The sequence below is a fragment of the Drosophila simulans genome, chromosome 2L, assembly GCF_016746395.2.
Source record: "Drosophila simulans strain w501 chromosome 2L, Prin_Dsim_3.1, whole genome shotgun sequence".
Taxonomy (NCBI): Eukaryota; Metazoa; Arthropoda; class Insecta; order Diptera; family Drosophilidae; genus Drosophila; species Drosophila simulans.
This window is the reverse complement of record NC_052520.2, coordinates 19,275,328-19,297,509: the sequence shown is the minus strand read 5'-3', so window position 1 is coordinate 19,297,509 and position 22,182 is coordinate 19,275,328. Positions and strand designations below refer to the sequence as shown.

The 22,182-nt window shown below is 43.1% G+C and overlaps 4 protein-coding genes and 1 long non-coding RNA gene across 7 annotated transcripts; 1 reads left to right on the top strand and 4 right to left on the bottom strand.

Annotated features, from left to right (window-relative positions):
• Positions 1-35: 35 nt before the first annotated feature.
• LOC6732842 (alpha-2-macroglobulin-P) lies at positions 36-5,181 on the bottom strand. The gene is made up of 6 exons (XM_039298358.2): positions 5,011-5,181; positions 3,983-4,663; positions 3,519-3,915; positions 2,484-3,459; positions 495-2,425; positions 36-433 (listed from the first exon to the last, which is right to left on the bottom strand). Exons 1-6 carry the CDS (start codon positions 5,094-5,096, stop codon positions 221-223), a joined length of 4,284 nt encoding a protein of 1,427 aa, XP_039154292.1. The 5' UTR covers positions 5,097-5,181; the 3' UTR covers positions 36-220.
• A 2,743-nt stretch (positions 5,182-7,924) lies between these two features.
• Positions 7,925-15,950, bottom strand: LOC6732840 (pregnancy zone protein). 3 transcript variants are annotated; one of them, XM_016180402.1, is made up of 8 exons: positions 15,768-15,950; positions 14,450-14,519; positions 11,995-12,726; positions 11,509-11,935; positions 11,109-11,446; positions 10,487-11,040; positions 8,305-10,433; positions 7,925-8,234 (listed from the first exon to the last, which is right to left on the bottom strand). In XM_016180402.1, the coding sequence occupies exons 2-8, from the start codon at positions 14,470-14,472 to the stop codon at positions 7,995-7,997; spliced, it is 4,443 nt and encodes a 1,480-aa protein (XP_016025564.1). In that variant the 5' UTR covers positions 14,473-14,519; positions 15,768-15,950; the 3' UTR covers positions 7,925-7,994. The 3 variants fall into 3 exon arrangements, with proteins under 3 accessions (XP_016025564.1, XP_016025562.1, XP_016025563.1); XM_016180400.3 differs by lacking the exon at positions 15,768-15,950 and having other exon boundaries at positions 14,450-14,705; XM_016180401.3 differs by lacking the exon at positions 15,768-15,950 and having other exon boundaries at positions 8,305-10,427; positions 14,450-14,705.
• A 980-nt stretch (positions 15,951-16,930) lies between these two features.
• Positions 16,931-17,364, bottom strand: LOC120285785. The gene is made up of 2 exons (XR_005545067.2): positions 17,251-17,364; positions 16,931-17,188 (listed from the first exon to the last, which is right to left on the bottom strand). It is a non-coding gene; the product is annotated as an uncharacterized LOC120285785 (long non-coding RNA).
• Positions 17,365-17,561: 197 nt separating this feature from the next.
• LOC6732839 lies at positions 17,562-19,106 on the top strand. The gene is made up of 3 exons (XM_002079916.4): positions 17,562-17,907; positions 18,133-18,355; positions 18,421-19,106. Exons 1-3 carry the CDS (start codon positions 17,743-17,745, stop codon positions 18,750-18,752), a joined length of 720 nt encoding a protein of 239 aa, XP_002079952.1. The 5' UTR covers positions 17,562-17,742; the 3' UTR covers positions 18,753-19,106.
• LOC6732838 (protein ref(2)P) lies at positions 19,007-22,109 on the bottom strand. The gene is made up of 3 exons (XM_002079915.4): positions 21,573-22,109; positions 19,449-20,930; positions 19,007-19,393 (listed from the first exon to the last, which is right to left on the bottom strand). The coding sequence occupies exons 1-3, from the start codon at positions 21,742-21,744 to the stop codon at positions 19,248-19,250; spliced, it is 1,800 nt and encodes a 599-aa protein (XP_002079951.2). The 5' UTR covers positions 21,745-22,109; the 3' UTR covers positions 19,007-19,247.
• Positions 22,110-22,182: the final 73 nt, after the last annotated feature.

Here is a 22,182-nt window from a genome sequence, read left to right as displayed (position 1 = left end):
CGACTAGCAGACCGAGACAGATAGATTCTAAACAGCAATGTTTACAAATATTTATTGATGACTCGGCAGTTTCATATCTGCGATCTGACATTGAAGGTGATTAAGGTATATTGGATTTAACTTCGAGTAGTTCCATAAAAATGCGGGCTATAGGAAGCGTGGTGCCCTGATTAAAGTGACATGGCTTGATTTACGGGGCTGTGGACTCGAAACTGGAACTTTAAGTGCCTTTAAAGTCGCCGAGCTCCAATTCAAGTTGATAATATTCGGTTGCCTTCCGGCCATAATTATCATAGATAACTACGATGGAAGGCTTAAGATTGGTCACTTCAAGTGTTCTGTACGCCTCGACGGGAATGCATTTGCTTTCATTCTTGGCCAGACTTTCGAAGTAGACGATGACCACGGAGTCTTCGTTCTTGGTATCCACGGACTGCGGGAAAAATCGATCATTTGACGGGGTTATATTATCATTCAAAGAGTTGCAAACTCACCCCAACTCCTTCGACATCCCGAATTCTCTTGAAGCTCGATTTATCCGCGCTGTATCCGGAGGGCAGGGACACCTCCATGACGGCCATGTTGGAGGCATTTGTGCTCCTCTCCACGAACTCCACGCACACGACTAGCTCCATTTTCGATGACAAGCTGCCGGATTTGAGCGTAGTTTGAATACCAAAGCTTGGATTGGCCTCCTTCTCCTTCTCCTCGACGGCGTAGCCATAGCTAATCTGGATGAGAGCTGCCCCAGTTCCCTTTGCCCGAACCTCCAGGCGTTTGGTGTCCAGAGGGAAGTTAACCGTCTGGGTCAACAGATTGCACGCCACTAATCTTTCGGATATGTCTTCGTTGCTGATGCTGACTTCCCAAGCGTTTAGCTGGTAGCCCCACTTCTCAGCGAACTCAATCAGAGCTGTGAGACCAACAACTGTCTTCTGGCTGGACTCGAAATCCCCATGAATATTTCTCTGGGCCAGGAGCCATCGAACGGTGCTGATTGCTGACTCTGGCTTATCCGCTTTCGAAGCCATGAGGGCGAGCAGGGCATATGAGGTGATCTCGACATCTTGAGGACTTCCGTTCTGCACATCCTCTGTCCACCAAATTTCATCATTTTCCTGCTTTGCCACGGATCTAAGTTGCGACACAAGTTTATCAGATTCCGGAGACTGAGACTTTTGCAATGCATATATGGCCATCAACTTGGCCAATGACACTGTTTCCGCTGTTTCATCCAGCTGAGATCTAAGGAAATTCACCGCCTTGTTTATGGCTACCGTATTGGGTGTGGCTTGTTTCTGGAGAGCCAACAGGACACTGGATGTGAAGAAAAGAGAACTGCCGGACCTTGAGAAGTATTTGAAATCCTCCCTGAAACTTCCGTCTTCGTGCTGGCGGCTCAGCAGAAAGTCGTATCCCTTTTGCAAAATTGTACGATCTATATATATGAGTGACCTAATGTCGCCCAAATATCGCAGCACGTAAGAGGTTAACCAGACGGATCCGTTGGCTTTCGGAGGGTCAAAGTAGCTAAAGCTTCCATCTTCGTGCAAATAGTTCAGTATATTTTGATAGCCCTCTCTTAAGTTACCTTTGATTCGGGTGTCCAAAGCTTCGTCGAGCTTTTTGGTTCGATTAAGGTGGTTCCACACCAAAAAGTTGACTACCATTTGGGACATGGTCAGTTCGCCAGTGCCATCCGGTATTGATCTATCCAAGTTTTGGAGGATCGGACCAAGGGGGTCAGTGAATAAGCTAAACTGGACCAGTCTGGAGTTTGGGAGGTCAAATTGGAAGCTGCTTCTGTACTCCTGATTGTCCTTTAGATTCACCAAGATGGCGCGATTGCTGTATTCGATGTCTCTTCCTTTGTCTTTGATAACCATTAGCGACTTATAAAAAGTAGTGTTTTTAACAGAAGAGGTTGCCCTAAAATCAAGTGGAATAAAGTTTCCTGTGTACTTGGGGCAGAATTTAAAAAACACGCTTTTGGCTCCGTATTCCTCGATTTCAACGAGTTGTGTGTGGCTATATTCCAAGGAATCTTCGAAGCCATTTGCTTCATTGTCCAGTGCTAACTCCACTTTCAAAGGATCGGGTAAATGGTTGACGATCAGAACCGGAATCCTGACCGTTTCTCCTAGTTTCACTGAGTACGGCAAGTGAATGAAGAGCGAGTAGGGCTTGATTGTTCTGATTTGTGTAAGGTTACTTTGGAAGATACCCAATCCTTTTTCCGGATGCAAAGAGAAACCCTTGACTATCCAAGTGCCCAAGGTGTCGGGAAGCTTTATTTCCAGGTCCGTCACCTCGTTCTGCGATTTTCTTATTTCCGAAAACAGCCAAGTCTCCGTAGGTTTCAAGGGATATCGTAGGGCAGATTTTCCATTTTTGGCCGACATCGATCGCGCGGATACGTCTTTGTCTGCATCAAATAAATACCATTAAGATTCTATTGTAATAAAGTATCTTTATATAGTTACCCATGTCGAAATATCGAAAGATTCTTTCCTTGATCTGGGCGTTGGTCATGGTGACTAGACCCAGTCGCGATCCGGGAACATCTTGGTAGGTGTGCAAGTGAACATCCTCCAGTTGGTCTTCCAAATAGGACAGGTCTATGTCATGATTCCTGGGAAGTTCCGTTGGGAGCTTGTCAAAAGACAAAGCATTTGACAGTTTATTGGTATAAAAATGATAATCAAGATTGTCGTCATGTTTTATAACATCTGTCTTTATCCTCCCTGAAATCCTTTCGTCGATCGCCAGGATACCGACGTAGGAATTGGGTTCCGTTCTGATTCTTAGCTTGACGTCTTCTTCAGGATGTCCAGTGCCCGGTGCAGATATACTCATTTCGTTGGCAAGACTCATGAGAACTTTGTATTGAGACTTGGTGTGCTGGAGGACACCCTGATCGTCCACATAGTAGGCGTAGATATTAAAATGGGGCGCTGTGAGATGCGTAGCCTTCAAGGTGAAGTTGTAAACCGTCTTGGGCTCGTCGAACTCCACTCTTTCGGTGTGGAGGATGAGACTACGGGCAACTATGTTGTATATGAAGTACTTGATGGGTTCTTTGGAATTCAGGGTCACCCGGAACTCATCGCCAACAACCAAAGCAGCTGGGAAGCCTTTGTCATTCTTGCGTCCATGTATCTGGAGGAAGAAATCCACATCTATCCGAGGTGTGAAATAAGCATTGGTCACATCTATCATGAAGCCCATCGATTGTGGGATTGTTTGCTGGATTCGATGTTCTTCGCCCTTATACGCCACTGATATATCGTAGTATGCCAAATATTTATCATTTTTTGGGAAATCAGAGAGGTTTGCCTTGAATTCGTAAAGTCCCGATTTATCCAACAGGCCGACGAACTCAAAACGCTTCTTTTCGTCAACTTCACTCAATTTCCTGAAATAGTAATCCACTTTTTCCATTCCTTCGCTGTAAATAAGCTAGAATAGATTTAAAGCATTATATTAAATGTTTAGTTATTGCCATATTTGTTAAGTACCTTAACCGGTGACTTGGATTCGGATACCAGAGATCCATCCAAGTTTGTAATCTTTATAAGAACCTTGTTGTCCTTTTCCTTCCACGGCCTTTGGCATGAATAATCTGCACATGTAACAATATAGCGATTTTCAAGCAAGTAAACGTATGTAGTCTTAGTGACTACTTCCCCACTATCATCATCCTCCACCGCCGCCTTTATTGTGGCTATATATGTGGTCTGGATAGGAGCTATGTGCTTGGCAATGTCGGTCAGATCGATGTGAAAGGTCGCCAGACCTTTGACCACGGCACCTTTTGCTGTTATTGTGCGATTATAAAGGTTATCTTTTTTCTTTTCCGTGTGTAACTTAATCTTAATTTCAGCTCTTCCATTCAGGGGGTTGCCATATGAGTGCCTTGCAAAATATAAATTAAATTAAATTATATTATTTAAAAAATAATACATTCTACTTCCCAACTTACTTGGCTCTAAGCACTAACTTCATCTCGTTTTCCTTTATACTGACAAACTTTGGGGTATCTATTTGAACCGAGAACCTTGGCAGCCCCTCGGGCTTTACGTAAAAAAAGGTGAATGTACTCGTTCGAGCTCCGTACTCGGCACCATCAGCATCCTCGAGTCTCAACTCCCACTGCCCAAGAGCTGCCTTCTTGGACAACTGAAACTGCCCGGAATAGATTCCGTCGCTCACTTTGCTTTTCCTGGCCTTATCGACCTTGTTCCTTTCGGGATCCAAGAGGCAGATAACCACATCTTCGGCATAAGTATCTGGTCGAAGTTGTTCATTTAGTACCAACACGCGATAGTTAATCTTATCTCCAGGGATATAATCGTCCTTGTCAATTAGTATGATGGTCACCGGAGCATCGTGTTGGTAGTAAAGACTAATGGAGTTCTGAAACTTAATCCCCGACACTCCTTCAGCCGTCAGCGCATAGTGACCCGAGGAAAGGTCAGGCACTTTAAAGGTGACCTCTTTAATCTCTCGGTCCGTGGGTAGGTCCACGGTCTGGGAAGCATTGTACGAATCTCCTGAGATGGCAAGTTTCAGGGTGACTGGTTCCTGGATGTGATAAACGGCAACGGTTACTTTGAAGTCCCGATTAGGGATTATGGATCCGGGCGCCACTACACTATACAGTCTAAAGTTGAATGGAGAAGTGTAGAACATTAATTTAAACTAAATTTATCCCTTAAATTAGGAATAAAAAATTGTCCTATTCTTTTCTTGACTCTGGTTATCTTTGTGGAATGAGATAGTTAAATAGTACTTATTAGTTCAAGTGCAGAATGATTTTTCGTCACAAAAGTTGATTTCAGAGCTTTTGCTTATACAAGGTGCGTTCGTCACTTGTTTTTTACGCCGACAAGAGGTATTTTGTTTCATGTTATCTATCAAACAGCTATCATACATTTATAAACATAATCACAAAGTGTATTTTCGCAAACAGGTTTTCAAATTTTATAGTGTTAATAAGTGCTAACTTACCCCACATTGCTTGCCAACACATTAACGTTCAACCACGAACATAATACACAAACAAGGACTTTTAAGCAACCAACAAAACTCATCATCGAATTTTAAGACACTTAAATGATCATATTCTTCGAAGGATTAAACAGAACTAAATGTGCCTCCTGCTGCACTCACAGCAGAACCTTGACTGGTTAACTGGAATGGTCAATGGACCCATCGTCTTGGGTTCGCACCTTCCATCCTAACTCAAAGTCACCAGTCATTCCTGTTCTTCTAGTTTAGGCACTCTTCTGGATTTAATACCAATTTGCCACATATGTACTTGCTTCTATGTAAAAGATGGAACTTCTTGCAATGTCGCACGCCATTATATATAAGACCATTTCTCTATTATATTATATTAAAGTAACAAATTCTTATAAAATTATCCTTTATCAATCCTTTATCATGAATGGTAGTTATAATGGCATAATTTCGAATCGATAATAAAATTCATTACGAAAATATGGTACCACCTTTATTTACTATTTATTACTTATTATATAGTAATATTCTTTGTCTTGCCAGTTGCGTCATAATAATCGTAGAGGACAACTGAGGATGTTTTTTAATTGTCCACCTTATGGGTTCCATAGGACTCGATGGGAATGCACTTGATGTCGTTTTTGGGCAGATTCTTAAGGTAAACGGCTACAATTGAGTCTTCATTTTTGGCCTCCACCAACTGCGAAGGAAATTATAAAATTTGTATTTTCAAACAAACGTTTAATTTCAGTTTGGGTGGCGTTATTTCTGGCAGAACAGTGACCTGAACCTTGAAACTGGGGTGCGATTGCTTTTTAAGAACATTGTACCGATAGCTTATCTGAATGAAAGCTGGTCCAGTGCCCTTGGCATGGAGCTCCAGGGACTTGGTTCCCTGGGGAAGCTTAATCTTCTGGAACAATGAATGTTGTCCGATATGGATAGCACTTAGTTCTCATTTAGTTTGACCGACCTTGAAACAGTCACATCATAATCACTAGATTTTACTAAAGCTGTAAGACCAATAACTGTTTGCTGTCTATAGGCGCAACCACCGAAGTTATTTTTGCCGTAATGTTGCCCTAGGGTTGTATGTATTCAATTTTATATTTAATCGAAATGTAACACTGCGACGAGTTTGAAAGAGCTGAAAAATCCTCCCGAAGGTGTACAATCCAGGTTTTTTAAAGTGACCGTCTGAATGAAATGAAATGAAAAGACCGTACTCCTTCTTCTTTTCATTTTAAGATCCATGGACTCCGGTAAGTGCAATCTGCGAAAACGAAAAAGTATTGAAAAGGTCGTTTAGGATTACGCATCATAATTACCTTGACTTCCGACTCAGTATCGTCCAAGTTTTGAATATTGATGGAAATCTCATTGTGCTTTGCCTTCCAAGGCATAAAGCACAAAAAATCGGCACAGGCTACAATATACTGATTGGGAACTAAAACCACTATTCCATCCCCAGTGACCACTTGACCATTGAGGTTATCTTTTACAGTTGCTATTACTTTTGCAGTCAATATTGATTCAATTCCTTGGTAATGTCAGTCAGATTAATCGTAAAGCTTGTCTGGTCTTTGACCAAAACTCCACTGGCTTTTACTGAGCGAGTCCAGTGAGGTTGCCAGTGGCAACTTGCCACCTTTGTTTTAGTCTCAAATCGATCTGTAATTCTGACTTGATTCAAACACGTGCCTCGCGGAGAATTGAAATAGTTTTGAAATGTATAACCAATTTATGGTGCAACCACTTACCTCGCGTTCACCTCTATTAGCCATACAACCTGCTTGATAGATAGGAATTTGGGAACATATATCTGCACGGTGAACGAGGGCAGAGATCGATGTGTCACCTCGAAGTGGAATGTTTACCGATCGCTATGGGAATTTTGGACACCTATCATCCACTTTCCAGGAGCAGCATTTTTGGACAGGTAAAACTGGCCATCAGCAACTTTGCTTCTGCCAGCTGAGTCTACGATTATTTCTTGAGGATCTCTAAGTGTGATAGCGTAATCCTCAGTACGTCGCTCTGGTCGCAGTTGTTCATCCAGAAACAAAACTATTCACACTATATCTACTTACCCTTGAGGTGATGAGATGTATTAACGAAAGAGAAGCACATAGGAACCCAAAAAGTTGATCTAGGAAACCAATTTTGATTCCTTTCCAAATTAGAACTGCATCTGATAGCTTTGCTTAGAAGAGAACTAATGTCCACCAAATCCGAGACTTGACTGTTCAAATGCGATCTGTAAAATTACAGTTACAATTACTTTCCACTGTATGCTACCAGTATTTCCTGTTCGTCTGCTTATGTAACTTATGGTTTAGATGAGGATAATAATAGATTTTTGCGGGCTGTCTCGCCTATTTCGATGTTGCAACTCCGTTGCGACTCCAAGTGATTTCGAGTAAACTTTTTTCGATTACAGTAAGACAACAAATTTGTTGCACAGACTTTCACCCAGTGTCCCATTTAACAATGAAGATCTCCTCCATCTGAAATTAAGTTTTAGTAAGATTTAAACGATTACAAAAGTGCTTAAACACCATTTGAAATTTGGGGGTTCTCTTTATCAAATAAACATCCTTGAAATGTTTGATCCTCCAATGGCTTGGTATTCAGAAACATTTCCATTTTCACGAAGTACATAAATAATTTTCTTTCTATTCAAATTTCCAAATTGATCCTTTGTTTCCCAGTACTCAGAATCTGAAATTCCCTTTCTCTACTTTTTAGTTGAAAAACTCCCTAACTCAAATTGAACTACGATAAAACAATCAATTGGTTTATGGTGCTTATAAACTGTTTCTACATTTACATGTCTGATGCGTTTCGTCACTACGCTAGAACCCTTACTTAGCCCAAAGCAGTAAAAGATACATTTTGTATATACATTATAATCACAATTTTATTTGAAGTAAGGACAGAAAGTATTATTGATTCCTTTTGGTTTGGATACTCTAGCACTTGCTCTTGCACTCGTCACCCTCGCAAATGTCGCAGAGCTTCGAATCGATGGAGTAGTATTCGGTGGCCTTCTTGTTCGTGTCATAGTAATCGTAGAGGACCACCGATGATGGCTTCTGGTTGGCCACCGCATGTGTTCTGAACGCCTCTATGCGAATGCACTTGTCCTCGTTCTTGGCCAGATTCTCGAAGTATATGACCACCACGGAGTCACCGTTCTTGGTTTCCACCAACTGCAAAGCGAATAATTTATAGGTGATTAAAGAGAAAAGTGGTACAGGTATTAGGGAGCCTGAAACTTACCCGCACACGTTCGATGCTTCGGATGTCGCCGAAGCTATCTTCATCAGCAGTATAACCAGACGGCAGAGACACCTCCAGGATGGCCATGTTGGATTCCTTGGACTTGCCCTCCTCCACGTAGTCCACGCAAACGCTTAGTTCCAGATTGGCTGGCGACGATTCCGGCAGAACGGTGGTTTGAATCTTAAAGCTGGGCTTCGGCTCCTTCTCCACCACGTTGTATTGGTAGCTTATCTGGACCATAGCAGCTCCAGTGCCCTTGGCCTCAAACTCCAGCGACTTGGTGCCCTGTGGGAACTCGACAGTCTGGAGCAGCAGGTCATTTTCCTCCGATGTGTTGAGCTTCTCGGTCTTTTCACGCTTTCCCTTGTTGGAAACGGTCACCTCCCACTTGGCCGCCTCGTAGCCCGACTTCTCAGCGAACTTAATGAGGGCGGTGAGGCCCACAACCGTGTCCTGGGTGGAGGCAAATCCTCCGAAGCTGTTACGCTGGGCGATCAACCAGCGAACGGTGTTCAGAACAGAGTCGGCTGTCTCCTGGTCTGATTCCAGAAGGGAAAGCAGTGCGTATGATGTGATCTCCACATCCTGACTCCAGACCCAACACCACCAGCGTCCGCAGTTCCTGGAGGCACGCAGCTTATCCAGATCCTCGGTCCACCAGGTGCGATCGTCCTCGTGTTTGGCCAGGGACTTAAGACTGGCCACCTGCTTGGCAGCTTCCGGCGCCTTGGCCTTTTGCAGGGCATAAATGGCAATGGATTTGGGCAGGAGCTCAATAGACTCGGCGGTATTGGCGCTTAGATAGGCAACCGCCTTGTCAATGACAGCCTGGTTCGGTTTCTCCTCCTCCAGCAGGGCGAGCAAGGAATTTGCGGTTAAAGTCAGTAGAGATCGCTGGGAGCCATAGAAATACTCTCCGTGTTCCGTGAAGCTACCATTTTCCGCCTGTCGAGTTAACAGGAATTCGTAGCCCTTGGCCAGGATCTGCTCATCCAAGTCAATTATATCCTTGATCTTGCTAAACGAGCGCAGGACATAGGCCGTCAGCCAGGTGGAACCATTGCGCACAGGATCCTCCTGCCTCCACTTGGTGGGCCCAAAGGAACTGAAGCTGCCGTCGTCGTGGCGATAGTGCAACATATGTTGGTAGCCCTCCTGCAGATTCCTCTTGATGCGAGTGTCCAAAGCAGGTGTGAGTTTCTTGATGCTCTTCAGGTAATCCCTCACCAGATAGTTGGGCACCAATTTGGACATGGTCTGCTCACCGCAACCGCTGGGCAATCGCAAGAGGTTCTCAAGGTTCTTGACCACTGGTCCCAAGAGATCACCCACCAATCCGAATTCCACACGCTCGGAGTCGGGGACCACATCTTCCGGCACTTCTAGCTCGAAGGTGTTCTTAAACTCACCCGTATCCTTAAGATTGATAAAGAATGCCCTGTTCTGGTACTGGGTAATTCCTTCGGGCACTACCTTTAGCGGCTTGTGTATAGCATCTCCGGCCAGCGGTGAGATGGCCTTGAATTTCAGCAAAATATTTCCAATGACCTTGGGTCGGATCAAAAATGAGGCTCCTGCCGCTTCGTTGGCGCCCACTCTGATGTTCTGCGTACGCTTCTGGTCACCAATCACCTCATTCGAAGCATCCACGAAGTCGTACTCTTGATCCTCGTTGTCCAGGGTCAGTTCCACGTCCAGTGTCTTGGGCAGGTAGTTAAAGACCAGAGCCGGTACATTAATCACCTCACCTCGCTTGACGGAGTATGGCAATCGAACGGAAACAAAGAACGGCTGGAATGTCTTGATGTTTGTCTGATCATTGGTGACACCTAATCCCTTCTGGGGATGCAGAGAAAAGCCGGTGACCACCCAGTTGGTGATCGTATCGGGTATGGTCTTCACCCACTTGAAAACCTCCTCCTCGGTGCTCTCGATATCGGCAAAGATCCAGGTCTCTGCGAAATTCTTTCGCACTGCTGGGGCTGCAGATGCAGACGCACTTTCGGCGGAGAATCCCACGGCCTGAGGTGCTCCGCTAGCACCAAGAGCGGAATGGAATACCGCACTGTCATGTGCCACTGTGGTCTTCCTCATGGCGAATGAGCTTCCACCAAATCCTTCTGTAACTTCAAATAGTTGCATTTAGCGTTGATTATTATTATGACAAATTTATACGTACGTATACTGTAGACTGGGGCGGTGCGATTATAGAAGAAATAGGCATTGGTCATAGTCACGACTCCAGTTCGCTCTCCGGGGTAGTAGGAGTATCCACCCTGCCAGGGAGTGGAGGTGTCATAGCCATTTAGGCGCCAGTTGAAGGATTCCTTGTTCAAATCGTTGTTGCTGCCCAGCAGGAGGACACTCTGATCGACGGCCAACAATCCAACGAATGACTTTGGCGCCGTCTTGATCTCCAGGGCAACGTCGGCACCCGGTTTCACTTCCTCGGGAGCCTTGATTTCGATCTGGTTCTGCAGCTCGACCTCCACACTGAATGTTTCCTCGGTATATCGGAACTCTCCAGTCTCATCCACGTAGTAGAAGTACACCCGACCATTGGGAGCAGTGAGGAAAGTGGGCGTAATGGTTACGTTGACGGTCGTTTGGGGTTCCGCGAGGTCCACACGCTTTGTTTCCAATATGTTTCCACGTCCCACAATGTTGTACACAAAGTATTTGAGCGGCCGACTGGAGTTGAGGGTTACTTGATACTCCTGACCGATCTTGAGGCTGCAATAGAAGTATTGTATATGGTTAATAAAAACCGTGTAACCACTACTCAACTAAACTGTACTCACTTCCAGACGTCCTTGGGCCTCTGAACTTGGGCCCTGAACCACTCCTTTTCCTCTTCAGAGCTGGGATTTTCAATCTTTTTTGGTTCCCTGTAGGGATAGGTGGTGTACAGCTCTCGTTTTTCATCGACGAACTCCAGCTCAATGCTGTAGTAACGAGTAAAGTTGGCGATATCCGGCAAATCGGGAAGAACCACCTTGAAAGGCGCCACACTGGACGCATTCAAATGGCTTTCGAACACAAACGTTTTCTTCTCAATCGTGGGCAATTCCGGTTCTTGACGATCCATTCCAAAGGAATAGAAAGCATAATTGCGTCGAATTCCTTCAGTGAACTTGGCCTAAAATTAAAAGGGAATCATATGTAGTGACAGATCAATATCTCTTAGGATTTCTAACCCACCTTCACAACAGACTTGGTGTCTGTAATTAGTGTGCCGTCGACATATGTAATCTTGAAGTTAAGTTCATGTTCCTTGTCGGGTTTGAAGGAGAAGCAAGTGGAGTAGTCAGTGCAGGACATCTCATACCGATAGGGATACAGTTGCACTCCGCCTGTTTCATTGAGCTTCACGCCGGTGAAGTCTTCCTCCACGGTAGCCGTAATCTGGGCAAATGAAGAAGAGGTCTTGTGCGGCAGATAGCTGGCGAAGTCCTTGAGATCCATGGTCAGCTTGGCCTTGCCACCGACCATGTCGGCGGTGCCAACAACAGTATGTCCGGGGTAATCCGTTTGCACTGTCTTGCCGTCCACATTCTGCCAACTGCTCGTCGAATCCAGATGGACATTGACAAGAACTTTACCATTCACGGGCTTACCATAGGTGTAGCTGGAGGATAATGCTGATATTAGAACGTCCTTAAGCATAAACCTTCGGGTAATACTTACTTGGCCTTCAGGACGACATTGAACTCGCCATCTCGTACTGAAACCTGCTGCGTGGCGTCCATTTTGACGGAGTACTTGGGCAGCACGTACTTCTCCACCTCGAAGTTGACTTGCTCATCCGAGCGACGCCAGCGATGACCAAATCCTCCAAATTGTTTCCGACCACCAAAGTAAATACCTCCGTCTGGCTGCTGCTCTCCATTCTGAACCTGAAGGGACCAGGAGCCCAATGTGGCGAACTCGGAGAGCTCAAATTTGCCAGTGTAGACGCCACCGGTGGTCTTAATGTGTTTCTCCTGCTTGATGCGGTTCCTCTTGGAGTCCTCAAACCAAACCACCACGTCATCCTTGGCGGTATCCGGCAGCAGGTTCTCGTCCAGGAAGATCACACGATAGTTGATGGTATCACCGGGCTTGTACTTTCCCTTATCGGTCTGGATTTTAATGTATGGTCTGAAATTCTCCCAGTTCAGCTTGGTGGAGTTCTTGAACTCCAGTCCCTTGACGCCCTCCGCCGTCAGATTATATTCACCCGCCTCCAACGGGGGCACTTTGAAGGTGATCTGCTTGAACTCATCGGAAGTGGCTAGTTCCACGGTCTCGGTTTTATTGTAGGAGGGTCCAGTGATGCCCACTTTCAGGGTGACTGGCTCCTTGGTCTGATGGACAGCCACGGCCACATTGTAGTCACGGTGGGAGTGGATGGTTCCGGGACCCACAATGGTGTACTTGCTGGAAGCGAAGAAAACATCAACATTATTGTCTTAAAAAACCAATTAAAATCAAACAACAATTCGGCCATAAAACTATTCTTACGATGGATCCAAAAAGAAAATAATATAATATATAATCTTTTATTTCCATTTGGTAATATTTGTAGTAGCTGGTGCGTATTGTATTTCTTTATAATAGCTATAGTTATCAATATTCAATATTATTATTATCAATATAAAATTCTTGACCACGCTCTAAGAATTCAAAAATAAATTTATATTGTCTAATCTCAAACACAGAAATGGAACTTAAAATCCTAAACGGCACCATTAACCTCGTATTGATAATGTTCCTAATCTTTAAAAGGCAACCCAAGATTCTGTTTAAGTTTTTGAGTTATGGTTTTTTTGATCTGTGACAGCAAATGATGACATCTACATATGTATATATAACAGATAATGTTCCGGGAACCTGATCTTCTACTGAAAAGTATGAAACCGGCTTAGAGATTACATAATTCCAGCTTTTACGATTAGCAATCTCTCTCGCACTTACAGTCCCCGATCACGTACACCAATATCGTTAGCCTGAACATCATTAACTTTTTTGGATTGGATTTGTTCCAGCCTTTTATGTTAGACTTCAAGCTTCTGACATTTTTAATTGTGTTCCATAACCCACCTTCATATTCGTTTCTAATTACTAATAATTGGCGGGACTGTAAAAAGTACAGACTTAAGATCGTGTGAAAGATTGATCAGCGAAACCATTAAGGCAAACAAAGTATGTGACGCGATCGTCTTGTTTGAGTAAAAAATATAAAAATCCATATTCAAAATGGCTTACAGTGAAACTCAATTAGCATCACAAGTTCGGCTCAACAATAATGAAAAAAATAAAACACCCCTCAACAAGGTGAGATTTGAGTGGCGATGGCACCTTCAACTCAAAAATTAAATACGAGATATTAGTTCGGGAGAAACTAAACCACTTTTCGGAAAGTATTCGAAATATTTTTTAAGTGAGATTGAATAGTTCTGAAGGGACTGATTTCCAGTTCTACGACTCTGTCTTCAATACACACTTTAGGTGCTCATCGTCACTACAGCAGTTTACTGCTCAATCTTAAAGGTGTGATAAAGAACGATGTTTGACATTTGTTAAATACATATATATACCTTAAAGTTAAATTGCTTTTTTATATATGTGTAACACGAATATTATTAGGTTAGTGATTTGTAAAAACCGTGAAAACTCTCCTATAAAACCAAGGACAAGCCAGATGGTATAAACAATTAGGCTAATAGGTGATTTTGCGTATAAATACAACTTAATTACCTTGATGTTCATTAAAAACGGCCCTATCTGTATATATGCATACTTAATTAATTGAAATATTCACCGACAGCCACACAGTGGCTGTGGAAATAATAGTGGTACTAAGTAATAAACATAGATAATATAGGTTGGACTGCAGTAATCTGTGTTTAAATGTTCAAGTGAATCCAAATACTAGCATAGTAGAGAAATGGTTTAACATTTTAGTCATCCGTTTTTATTCAAATTATCGACCGAATAACCGAAGTAAGAAACAATACGTTTTATAGGCCAGCTTTGAAAGAACTATAGTAAAAGATATCTGATTTCGATAATCACCTTCGATTTCACCTTCGATAACTTCCTATATATAACCGTTTTTAGATCGATCCGATCATATAGTATATGTGGTATATGGACTTACCCCTCGGCCTTTACCGGTTCCATCGTCTGCAGCAGGGCCAAAATCCCACAAAGCGTGACAGCAAAAGCGTCTGCGCGACGCATTTTGATTGGGTTGGTGGTCAAAGGAGGGCAGGAAGGATGGAAATAAGAGCACAGGTATTATAAGGTTAAAATGCGGGATCGATTTGGTTAGCGACTGAGAGACTGAGCGACTACGACCGACTGGGCTCAGAGCCGAGCTGGGACTGGTTCGGTTCGATGGCCCACGGATTTGTTATAACACCGAGCGACTCTAAAACCCCAGGCCCGGCAAACGAAGCCGAGCTCCAGCGAAGTCGTAAAAAACAAACTGATAAAATTTATAAGTAAATAAAACTGGCGGTGTGTTGTTGTGGTGTGTGTGTGTGTGTGTGGCGGTGTATGTTTGTAATCGCTTATGTGCGCCCACTGAAATCGATGACGCGAGTTGGACAAACAAAACCAAAACAATAATAACACGGCCACAAAAAACGCCGGCACTCGAATATCAATATTCATTCGTGAGTATTCACTTGGGCTAGTTGCCGCTAAATTATCATTCGTAATTTGATTTAAGAAGGAATTTATGGGAATTTACTGGTCAAGGGGTCAAAGATGAATGTTTCTAATTATCATATTTACAAATATTCCATTCGTGAGTATTCACTTGGTCCAATTTCAGCTTAAATATCATTCGTAGTTTGATTTTAGATGAAAATTATGGGAATATACTGCTCAAAAGAATCAAAGATGAATGCTTTTAATTTCATTATATTTTCATAAATTCATTCGTGAGTCAAACGGTTTTAGCTAAACATCTATCATATCTGCAATACAGAATGGATTTATAGGAATTTAATGTTCAAAAACATCAAAGATGAATGTTTCATCATATTTTCAAATATTGATTCGATTATACACTTGGGCCAGTTTCAGCTAGAATATCATTCATAATTGGACTAACGAATGGATTAATAGGGATTGACAGCTAAAAACTTGCCAAACATGAATGTTTCTAATTTCACCATGTTTAGAAATGAGTATATTATATGCATATTACGAATAAAGGGCGAACAAATAGGCGTGTTCGTATAGAACAACAGAATGTTGGTATTGCCCGTGGGCCGACTGATAGCCCATGAGTGATATTTCAGTTATTTGTCACAGAACTATGGTCATGCAATAGTCAAATTATAACAACTTTTCCATATTTCGTGTGGGGTTTTTCGATAATTAACACTTTAATTGTCACCAATAACTGTCTCTTCGTGCTTCGCAATGATTGAGATATAGATTTTCCCTTTAAATAATTTACGTACATGAGCTGGTTTTTGGAAACCCCAAATGATTTTTTGGGAAGATCTCGCGTAAAATCCCACTATATGAATTTAATACAAATATTTATGTTTTTGTCGTGTGGCAACTGACGTGCGGGCAATATTATTTGGACTTGTTGATTTGCAGTGCCAACGGAACTGCCTTCTAAATCGGAATACGGAGACCAACTGACTAGGCGTTGTATATATATATGTATATACATATATATCGAAACTCTTTTCTGCTCTCTGAGTCAGCTGTTGTTGTTTTGTTATTTGTCGCTCTCTTGATTTGCCGAATGATGACGTCACCTTGCTGTTCACACTGCCTTGCAAATGAAACAGGTATATAATGTAGCGATGAGTAATGCCAGTACATAAAAGAGATTCGCTCAACTGCGTTTCTCTTGGTGATTCCCCGTTTGGTCTTTCTCTCGTGCGGTTCCGCGTAATCTATAAGTAGTGTTATTTTGAATACGCTGCAATCTAGGAAAGGGGTTAGCTTTAAAACGCTGTAATCTCAGGATTAATTAAATTTTTGTGATGTATTTTTACTGAAGTGAGTTCGTTCTACAACTGCAATTAATTTATTTGTAACAAGTAATCTTCCTTTGCTTTTACCCAGAAAGTATACTGCCTGCAAGAGACGCTCATAGTTACTATCTGAATATTAAAATATTTTTCAAGAAAATTTTCTAAGCTATGTAAAGCTAATACACACATATATGTAGGCAAGAATAATTGAATCTTGAACCCTTTTTTTGTGAACTGCATACGTAATAATATTTAAAGTGCGCAAAGCTGAACAAAATGTTTTATTATTCCAAATTCCTAGTCGGTATATTTTGAGTTTGGAGAGCCGAAAAACTGGCATCTCTACATAAATATGAGATAGTAGGGATACACGGACATATGTCGCGATTATGTCTATCTCTTTAGTTAATCGCCGAAGTAAATAAAAATACAAATGAATCCACGGAACTATCTATAAGGTTATCGGTATTATGTCTATGTCTTCAGTCTATTAAATAGTCTAAGATAACGCAAAGATATACATTTGTAGAGCTACTTCTACTTTCCTAGTCATTTCCTTCAGATCTCATAACGCTACCTCACAAAATTACCAATTAATATAAAATAATATAAATCAAACTCATACATAGATATTATTTTTGTAGTCGGATAAGAAAATGTATTAAACCATTTATTTTGTATTGGTACAAATGCGTTGTAGTCAAGTGTTATTGTGGGATATTCCCGATCACATTGCTCGCTTCTTATCTTTCTATTTGCTTCTCCTTTTCCTGTCTATTCGTCGCGCATTTGCTTTTGTTAGCAATTTCACAACATCGATCATAGAAGTGAACTGTTAGGGTGGACCTAAACAGCATAATTTAACGTAGTTCAGTCTACCTAAATATATTCTAAGCGCAGAATTTGAAATCGAGAGATTATTCAACATTCGGTTTGTTTTGTTATTACTTACTTTGATCTTAAATTAAAAATGCCAACACCCTTGACTCTGTTTTTGGGAATCACTCATGGTGTATTCACCATGATTAACCCCCGGCAATTATCCAATCCGGTTTTAGATTGCTCCAAAAATACCGATAATCGCGTTTCGTCCAGCTGGAGAGCAATGCCAATCGCTGCCACCTGTGGCCGCTGCCGCCTTTCCCGCCCCAAGGTGAAAAACACATGAACGGGGCGATCCGCTGAGTCACTTTTTGCGAACGCCGCGCTCCACTGGCTTTGAAAGTGTGATTTTTCGGATCACGCCGGCGGAGCTTTCGATGGCTTTTTCCAGCTGTTCCATGCCGTCAGACCCTCAAAAGCGTTCTAACAACCGCCACGAGCGGTCGCGATCTTCGGTTTCGGTTTGTGGTGCCCAACTACTTGGATTCGTCTTATCGGTTCTACGTGCGCATCTCACGTAGCAGATAAGTGATTTTCGCAGAGCTAAGACATCCTCAGCATAATGACAACTGTCGAAGTGCAAGGTTCCTATGGAGGCCTCTACTTTGGCTTCTGCACACTGATCTCACATGTGCTTCTGGCGGGGATCACCGCAGCCATTGTTTACAAGTGCCTGGTGCTCAAATTGGTTCACACCGCTGGACATGCCTTCTACTGCACAATCGGCGTAAGTATTGTGATTTCGGGTATTAAATTGTTTAAAAATATGTGTATGTATGAAAAAGTGAAAGTTTGAGGTCACGGGTAACAAATAATCTAATGGTTTCAAGGATATATATTTCTCTAATGAGTTTTCTGTACCCCGAAGACCTAAACATAAACCTGTTTACTATCTCCTAAAACTTCTACCCGTCCTAAATCATTGTTCCACCTATCTTCTATTTCACCACAGTTTGTGTTTTTCATGGGCGAGGCACTGCTGGTCCGGAATAGCGCATATATGGAGTCCTCGCTGGGTCCATTGAACCTCAACCGCCTGCACGCCGTCCTGGGTCTGTTGGCATTCCTGGTCGGAGTCGGCGGAATCGGAATCAAGACCTGGCAGAAGCTGGAGCGCAAACGGGAAGACCCCAATGCCACCGTTCGCCACTTTAAGAGCAACCATGCTTTTTACGGTGGGTTCTCGTCCGTTCTTTTCCCAAATATAATGATAATTTATGCCTCCATCTTCCCCCATCAGGTATAATCGGCTGTGCTCTTCTGCTGGGCAGCGTTCTGAGCGGTCTTCCGCTGTATTTCATCAACGGTGGTTTCGCCTTGAAAATGCTTCATCGATTTTTCGGATTATCCGGATTCCTCGCTCTGATGGTATCTCAAATGTTCGGATATAACACGGGATTCGGTCGACGACAGTGGAAGGCACACCACCAGAAGCTCTTCAAATTTTTCACATTCATTGCCACCATTACGACAGCAAATTACGAATTCCGGAGATTTGTGCGAGATGTTGCCGGCTTGGCGACAGATTATTTCATTGGATCAGATGCAGCAGAAGCTAGAGAAGATCTTTGAGGCCTTTCAACAAGCGAGTAGTTCAGACTGGAACAGCAATGCTACAGGCCGTTTCCGAATCGAATTCCGAAACACAGTATTGTGGATTTTTGTATCACTCAAAAATAATTCGAGTGCTTTGCGGATCTGAAAGTCCACAATCGATTTATACTATACGTATAAACACATTATATAAGTGGAGAAGGCTTTTGTTGTCTGTCAATCGAACTCTACTTAAGTAAACCATATCAGGTATAAAAATTAGTCATTTTAAATCATTTTACTTTGCGCATTTATTGCAATTTCACAGATACATATATACGATAACATTTTGTTGATTATTTAAAACATAAAATAAATCTATTTTCACATTTATTTTGGATACGAGATAAATCTAGCACCACAGAAAAACTAAGCTACGTAGTAAACTGATACGAAAAAGTAAAATCCCTTCTTCATTGGGTTCTATAGATATTGAAGATACATAACAGATACATCGATATAGAATATGAATATTTAGTTGCGGGTCTGCGAGACGTGCATTACGTCCAAGGCAGCTGGGATATTGCCCTGGACCGACTCCAGGAGCTGGGTTAGCCAGGCGCCCTCGTTGCTGAAACCCATGGCCATCATGGCATGGATCGATTGATTGATGCGTTCATCTAATTAGGAGACATAATTAATACAAAGCGATAAGTGATTGAATTCGGCACTTACCAGTGTGGTAGACGGGGACCGTGCGCTTGTCGTCGGGAGCTGCTGGGGAGGTGCCGACGCTATTGGTGGTCACCGATGTGGTCGAGGTCGATGTACTCACCGTATCAACTTGAGCAGTCTGGGTGTTGGCCGAAGCCTGCTCCACGCGAGCCTCCTCATTCATGTGCTGACGCAGTAGTTCGCCCAGCTGACCAAAATCACGCACCGGCTGCTGAGGAGCAGCAGTGGGATTGGTTGTGTCCAGATTGATCAAGTTACTATTGTTTGCAGAGTAAGCATTGTCAATAAGCTGCCACTCTGGATCCAAGCTGTCGGAACGGCGTCTATCCTGCTCTGTCTCGGTAGTGGTTTCCAATGGTTTAGGATTCAGAGGCTCTGTCTCAAGCTGAGCATCAGAGATCGAACCAGAAATTGATGGAGTGGCCGACTGGTTAGCAGATGGCACATTAGACTGATTAGCCGATGGAGCGGCAGAGGGAACTGCTGACTGGCTGGCCGAAGATGCCGCCGACTGGCCACTGGATTGACTCTGCTCTTCTGGTTTCTTGTTCTCGGCACTGGGAGTCGTTGAGGGCGCAAATATTCCCGAATCACCCACCTCAGTGGTATCGATCATCTTGGAAAACATTTCGCTGAAGTTATTAAGAATTTCGATGCCAGCACGCATGTACTCGGGTGGCACAATCTGGGAAAGGTTATCCAGATTAATCACTGGAGTAGTTGGCTCAGTAGAACGTGGAGTCGTCACTGGATCTTCGGTTGAAGGGACACTTTGATCAGTGTTAACCTTCATTGGCTCAGTTGGTTTGGCCTCGGATTCAGTTGCCTTTTCAGCGGTAACAGTGGGCTCAGCTTGTGGAGGACTTTCAGTTTGTTCTGCAGCCTTCGGTTTCTGCGGTTCAGCTGGTGCCGTGGCCGTAGTTGTGTTCAGCGGCAAGTTGGTCATCATCTCGACGAACTGAGACAAGACTCCGGCATGGCGGCGGGCGTGACGCCGTTCACGGCGACTATCCCTGGCTGGTTCGGCAGCAGGAGCTGGTTGGCTCGCCTCCTGAAACGGGCAATGTCCCCTGGAGCGGCGGCCACAGCGGCGTCCCAATCCTGGACCTGTGAACCAGGCATCGACCATACCGGGTCCATTTTTGGTCGGCATGCGCAGCATCAAGTGCTCAGGATGCTTGTGAGCCGACTCGCATTTCTGGCAAAGATCAAAGTTGCTACACTGGACGCACTTGTAGCGGAACCCAATCAAGGGAGCCAAACCGCAGCCATCGCATTGAACGGAATCGTGGATGGTAAAATTGCTCGGATCGTCGACAGAAGGAGCTTCAGCGTCGGCCGAAGAACCCTCTTGCTTGGTGGCCTTTGGCTCCTCTATGGGCGCCAGTGGAGCCACCTGAACGTGCATATTGCTCTCGCACTTGGCCAGGAAAATCTCATAGTCATTTTGGTTGACTATTTCGATTTCATCTTGATCAGCGTCTGCAAAAGTTTGAAAATGCACAGGAAAATAAAATCAATTATGAGTCAGTGAAGTTTTGTTATCAAAGGTGAATCACTGAGGGCTTAAGTTAGACGAATTAGCTACAGCTGCGGTTGTACCAGCAAAACAAATTTGATCTATGTAAATGTAAATAAGTGTACATATACTTTACAAATTAAAAAGTTCGTTAGTTGTATTTAAAATATATATAATTTGAGAAGTCAGAAATATGTATAATCAAAACTTTTTTGTATTTGTGCAATTTATGGAATAGTGCATCTAATATGTTGACCACGTTTGTACTATAAAACTCCATATACAAATTTATCAGTTGATGTGTCAACACAATTCTGCCAATGATAAGCATAGAGCAGGAATACTATTCAGGTGAATCCCTGCTGTGTTGGGCGAACTACGCAATAAATTTGTCTAGTTTTGCAATAACAAAAACAAACGAGACTTAAAAGCTAAATGGTCAGCACTGCTCGGTCGGATGCAGTTATGTATGAAAACGAATGTACATATATATGCACATTTGTTGCAATCTTTGATACTCGACTCGATTGCAATTGCAAACAGCGAATAACTGTTTGTATGTATAGCAAACCTACACTCTGCGGCAATTTCATTGTGAAACTCACCGATCCAGAAAGTCCTTACGTCGCATTTGGGCAACTGGCGCTCCTGGAAAAGATACAGCTCGATTTCGCGACGCAATATGGTGTAATTCTGGGAGGGCATCCGCAGGTATGCATTTATCTTCTTCTGGGGTCCAGCGCCCTGGTAGGTGATTTTCAACAGCTTCTCCGGCATTTTCGCAACGTATTCTGTAGTTTCAGCAGACGTTTTAATATATATCGATGCTGACGCGTTTATTCTCGTTTAACTTGCTGCGGCGAATTTATGTGACGGATTCTATTAATTTGGAGCTCTCGACTACTGCGTCGTTTTTGTTCGGCCGTTCGATTGTGTATACAAGTGCAGCTGGGCGAGAGCAGGTTTATATACCAGGCGAACTAGTTGCTCGAAGGTTCTTGAATGGGTGAGGCTCAAAATGTTGCAAATCACTGTGCTGCCTGCTGGGCTGCACTAGTTAATCTATCCCCAAAAATTGTATTGTAATGCCAAAGCTGGTCTTTGGCAAAGATTAATAATACTTCGGTTATCGATAACGAGAGTATTTTTACGTGGCTCTATCGAACTCACTACTTTCAGTATTTTTACATTCACATTTTGCTTTACGTAAAATAC